At 31.5% G+C, this 6,000-nt stretch overlaps 1 protein-coding gene across 19 annotated transcripts in view; it reads left to right on the top strand.

Moving 5' to 3' along the window:
* ATF2 (activating transcription factor 2) overlaps nucleotides 1-6,000 on the top strand; it is an 84,597-nt gene that overhangs the window by 76,016 nt on the left and 2,581 nt on the right. For 15 of the 19 annotated variants that reach the window (XM_081585383.1, XM_081585378.1, XM_081585384.1 and 12 more), the window contains one exon: nucleotides 1,516-1,621. In XM_081585383.1, the coding sequence (XP_081441509.1) occupies nucleotides 1,516-1,621 (106 nt within the window). Of the gene's footprint in view, nucleotides 1-1,515; nucleotides 1,622-4,640; nucleotides 4,839-6,000 lie in introns of all 19 variants that reach the window. The other 4 variants (XR_014080862.1, XR_014080861.1, XR_014080864.1 and 1 more) reach the window with 1 other exon arrangement.

Here is a 6,000-nt window from a genome sequence, read left to right on the forward strand (position 1 = left end):
ATATTAGAGAAATTAATGAGAGAAACTTGTAAATGGGAGTTTCAAAATCAAGCTGACAGCAGAAAGAGGGAGAAACATTTTGGATTATATATGTTGGATTATTCATAATATGGTTTCTCATAAATAACTGTCATTAATAGAGATAATTAGCAGTATTGACACTAATGACTTCAGTATTCCATAGAAATTTTCTAAATAACAGCTTGTTTTTTAAAGCAAAACTTTAAACCTTTTTCTTTTGTACTTTAATCACTATACACCCATTCTTGTCTCAAATACAATGTTCTAAACATAATTTAACCTTTTTTTTTTTAATGGTTCAGAGTTCTTGTAAAGCATCAGTTTTTGTTTTGTGCTTTAACACAGCATTTACAGTTCGTTGTTATAGGGGTGTGAGGAACTGTTTGACTTGACAGACTTGCCTTTGGATTACTGAACTTTTATTCTTTTGATCTTGTATGTTCCTGTCATCAGTTACTTAAGGAGACCTAATGAGTCTAATCTACTAAATTATTTTACATTCAGCTTTCTGGGTAAGAGATTTAGGGGTGGAAAAAGAAGTGCTTGAGCTTTTATGTATACCTTTTTGCTGTATTCATTTAATTTTGGGTTCATAGATGAAATGTGAATAGTTGATGTAAGTCCAAATAAGTAGAGGTATTTGTAAGTTAAGATTTTTTAATGTTATTAATCTGTTACATTCATATTATTTGTAGCTCTTGAGTATTGGTAATTATCACTAATTTATGTGTTAAGGTTTTGGGGGGGTCCAAAGGAATTAATTGGGCTTTCTCAACTTGGAACTTCTACGTAGAATCTACTAGATTAATGCATCCGAAACAAAAGACTGAACTGCTCATTCTGAAATAAGAAGAAGGATAAATCATCATTGATTTATCAGATTTAAATTCAGATGTGTACAAATGGCCTAGGTCAAGGCAACTAAGCCATTTAGACATTACGTCTACTTTCATTGGTTCCATGTCCAAAAACACAGTGCCTTGCGATGCACTTTAGATAGCTGTGATTCTCCAGTTATTGTGTTTTCCCCTATGGAGATTTTCCTAGTTTCTAGAAAGCTGTTTAATTAGTTTCCAGGATAAATTTTCTTTATTTCCAAGTGAATAGAGTTAGTGAAATTTTATCCTGGCTCCCTTGATACTTCTAGTTGTTCATATAATCAAAAGAGCATGTAACATATGTAAAATAAAAATACCTTTGATAGGTAACCTGTGTAGTATATAAGTAGTTCCAAGGCAAATGATAATGTAAAAAACTTTGAAATACGCTATCCAGTTGTGATTTAAATTTTTATGTAAGTTGCAGGTTTTATGTAAATATTAAAATATAAAAGCTAATGTGTAATGATTACATAAATTTAAGCAGCATATTTTGTTTATTCCTTGGTATTCTTTTAAAGATATCTGATTTTCATATCTTAATCTTCACTTGTTTTAAACAGTGAAAATTGTTTAGTCTGATGCTGGTAAGGTACATAAGTTGTTTCTTCTCCAGAGTGAAGTCACCCTGCTGAGAAATGAAGTGGCACAGCTGAAACAGCTTCTTCTGGCTCATAAAGATTGCCCTGTAACTGCCATGCAGAAGAAATCTGGCTATCATAGTGAGTAATGTTCCATTACCTATAGCCTTAGGCTGTATCAGTGAAATACTGCCAGAGTGAACCAAGCTACCATTAAAAAAATGGAGACTGCAATTCTAATATTTAATATTAAATATCAGAAGTTCTGCAGTTATTATGGAATGGAGGATATACTTCTCAGAATCTAGAGTTTTTTAATTTTCCTATATCTAGCTTTTTCCTAGAGATTACTATAGATCAGCAAAATGGGTTGGTTAATAATTTAAAATATAGTGAAAGTACTTATGATATTTTGTTTATATTCTCAGAGTAATATTTTTCTTGGATTGACAGACTGAACACTTCTTTTCCAGCCTCCATTTAGTAATTTTTTTAATTAACTATTTTTACTTAACAATCAGTAACAGATCCTATTGTTACAATAGCAGATCCTAGTGTTCTTCCTTAGATAATCAGCATTGTGCAGTTTTATTGTTCTGAATGTTTATATTGAGTGTTCTAGTTACAAAAAATACTAAACTAGAACAGTATTTAAATTATCTGCTTGTAAGTTTCCTCTTAAATATTTCCCTTTAAAATGAGGGGGTTTTTTTCTTCTGTTTTCAGCATTTTAGAGGTTAATTGTGCTTTCCTTCTTGTAATGTCCTTTTTTTGATAAGATGCACAATGTTGGAACCAGCTGTTAGTCTTGAATAAATGACCAATTTTGTCCATCATACACAAATTTGTAACAAATAACATAGCTGGGAATGCATTAGAAACATTCATAATATATAACCCACAGCTTTCATTTTTATGATTTAGTGATATTTCAGGATATTTGTAAATGTGAAGATTGTTTCAACCATATGTATCCACTTCATTTTAATTTGCCAGTGTCAGTAATTCAAAGGAAAGAAACATTTTGTATTGGATGCAAACAGTTCCTCAGGTGCTCACGATAAAACTTAATGGCCACCATCTTTACTTGTAGTCATTGTAAGCAGTTTCATCAGAATGGGCAATATTTTTTAATTTAAGAGATTCAGTAGATTTAGCAACTCTCTACGCCATATATATTTAGAACATTGATTTTTGTCAGTTTTGAGCAAATAAATCTCAGTCCTTTGACATCTCGTCATTTTGACAGGATTGTGAAACACATTGTGGAGTAAATTGGAACCATATAGAATTATGTTTGGGGTTTGTATTGACAATGACTGCTGCGGGGATGAGGCCATTATGGCTCCCATCTGACTTAACAACATAATTTCCTTTAGAAGCTACTGAGTTCAGCATTATGCATACATGATTTTCTTAACAAGAGAGCTCTCTTGAATTTTGATAGTTCAAAAAGAAATATACAAGTAATTCTATAAAAGTAGAAGGAAAATTAACTCTTAAGTTGCATTCAATTTACAATTACCTTCAGTTTTTTAACCTGTATTTATTGGATAACCCCAACAGTTTTATTATCCCTGTTATCCAGGCAGTATATACTCAGTAAATGCAAACCAGTTCTTTATTTGAAGCCATAAAGATTTTTTTAAGTGTACAGATGTATAGGTTTGCATGCTGTATCCTCAAGCTGACTGAAAATCTAGATTAATAAGTTTTTAGTGAAGATATACAAGGTTGTGAAAAATGTAAAAAATAAGACATTTTGGAGTTTTGGAACAGTTCCCATCTTTTTTCCTGTCTAGTTATCTATATAGTCAAACTGATTGACGTCAGTATAATTCTTGCATAAAATTAGTTCTCTTTAGCTCTACAAATTGGATTTTGTAGAAATTTCAAAATTTTTATTTTCAAATTTGAAGTCTGGAAAAAAATCTGACTTCTCTGTTTAACATTCAAGGTAAAGATTGCTTAAGTAAATGTTTAAATCTCAGAAAAAATGTGGAGAAATTTACAAATACATAACTGTTCATCATATTGTAGCACATAGCAATTGCTAATGATAATGAGCTGTAATAGTAGTTAGCTCTTTCAAAACACTGTGATAGAAAACTAAGGTTTAGAAGAAATTAAGTAATGTCACAAAATCTTGCGGGTAAAAGTGACAATATAAAATCACACAGTCATAGGGTCTCTTTTTTTAACAATGGAAAGTCCCATATCCTAGGAAACCTTTCAGTCATGAGAAAACCATGACATTGATTTTAAGGGTCAAATAGTATAAAACAAGAGTGAAAATATGGAAACATTTTTAATGTTTGGATTCCATGAAGAATAAAACATTAGAGTAATCTTACTGCCATTAATTCATATTCTCTAAACCTCTGGGCATAATTAACAAACATAGTTGTTTCTGTAATCATAAGTGGGAAGCAAAGCTTATTAGACCCTAAATGTGAGTTTATATTTTCATTAATGAAAATATGTATAAACATTAGTGGAACTTCAGAGAGTGAATTGTCAAACAACTGGCTTCTTTTGGTTTAAGTAGTGCTAAAAATGGCTCTTAGAGTGTAGTAAGATCTCTTGTATCTTTCCATCATTTGTAATTTACACTAGTAATTTTTCTCCCCTTACCATCTTGAACTGGAACATAGGTACAGCTGTATCACATTACAAAGGTATTTTATACATAATTTATAAGTGAGTACATGATTCTTTGTATAGCCTAAAGATTTGTTGTACCTAATTTCTGAAAGCTTGGAGAAAGATACACCTGTCCCTTATCACTTTTTCATTTTGAGTCCATCGCCCCCATTGTATATTTACATTTCCTTATACCACTTGTCACAGATTGCTCTATTTCTGAAAGCTGTTATATCCTTAGAACTTATATTGAGAGGAAGGTCATTTTGTCATCATGTTGAATAGTGGTGAAATAGAGGGCTTTTTAACTGTTCTCTCCAGTTAAACTGTTATTTGCCAGTGTTTTCTTTGAATGCATTATTATTGTATTGGCTACTTAACTGAATTGTAAATATTTTATAACATTCATTGTTGCTTAATCAGAAAAGTACCTTTATGCTTTATATAATTTTAAAAAGGATTACTGATTGTGTTTTTTTTTTTTTTTACTGTATCCTGACATCAAATTTTTATCCAGTGGTGCAGTTTTGTATTTAAAGCAGATTTATAGAGATGGTGAGATTCTTTCAAACATGCATGGATTTGAGGCAAAAGTATCAAAATTCTGTAAGGGTTACTATATTTCAGAAAACCCTCAAAAGGAAGAATTATATTTGAACTAAAGTTGTGCTTGCCAGATTCCTCCCCCTCTATCTTCTACATTACAAATCACTGGGTAAGTCCTGCTTCATGGGGTCCACAGTCTTAGTAATTGACTTTCATAATGAGCACCTGGCCATCAGCAAGCAGGCCAGTATGTATTCTCAGATTTCATAGAAACCCAGCTTATTGTCATTTCTGAACACTAAATAAAAATTATTTTAATACCAAATGCAAAGTGCAAAAGAACACATCCTGTATAACACTGTTTCTAACTGTTCAAAAATAAAGCTGAATGATACTGTTTAGAGATTTTATACCTATCTGGTAAAACTTCAAAGAAAAAACAAGGGAATGATAAAAGGAATATATATAGAATGGTGATTACCTTTGGTGAAGAGTGGAACCTACAGGAAGCACAAGTGTTAATTGCAGTCTTTCAGTTGGGAAGCTGAGTTGACAGGTGTTGATGCTATCAGTTGTCTCATAACTTGCATTCACTGTAACTATTTGTGGGTGTCATACAAATGGAATTATTGGATTCTCTTCTGTTAAAATAAGATGTAGATCTGTTGTTCAAGCCAAAAAATTGGTAGATTTATTTTTCATAAATATTTAGAATGCCCTATCTCCAGTTTTATATGGATTTTTATTTGAATCTCAATTCATGCAACTATAACAGCTGGTGGCATTTAGATTCTAAATATTGCTTATTCACATGTGTATAGATCATTAGAATCAGGTGTTATAATCATCCATTGCTGCAGTAGATAGAAAGTCAGTCAGAATAAATATAGTTCTGCAGAGGGAATTATTTGAAGACATAATTTGTATGTTAGAATTCATTTTGATTATGTATATGGTTGTACATTTTCTAACCTTTTAATAAGAATAACAAAACCAGTCTATTGGCCTACATGTCAAATGTGTTGCTGGGTATTTCATTTTATCTATAAAAGACTTATCTCTCAAATTCCTACTTAATTTTCTTTCTTAACACTATTTAACAAATAATTCTTCAGCTCTGTTTTACTGGGCATTGAGGTGTTTTCATGTGCATGCCTGTGCCTTCATTTGGCTTGTTGCAGGCAAAATTGCCTACTTCATGACTTATGGCCACCTTTCAGTTACTCAGTTACTGTCATACCAACTTCTCTAAACTGATTCTGTAAAATTCCATCTAACTTTTTATTCTGTACATTGACTCAGCCTGATAAATTTTTGCAACTATTCTAAGA

Source organism: Giraffa tippelskirchi, chromosome 3, assembly GCF_054371585.1.
Source record: "Giraffa tippelskirchi isolate mGirTip1 chromosome 3, T2T-mGirTip1v1.2.pri, whole genome shotgun sequence".
NCBI classification, from domain to species: Eukaryota; Metazoa; Chordata; class Mammalia; order Artiodactyla; family Giraffidae; genus Giraffa; species Giraffa tippelskirchi.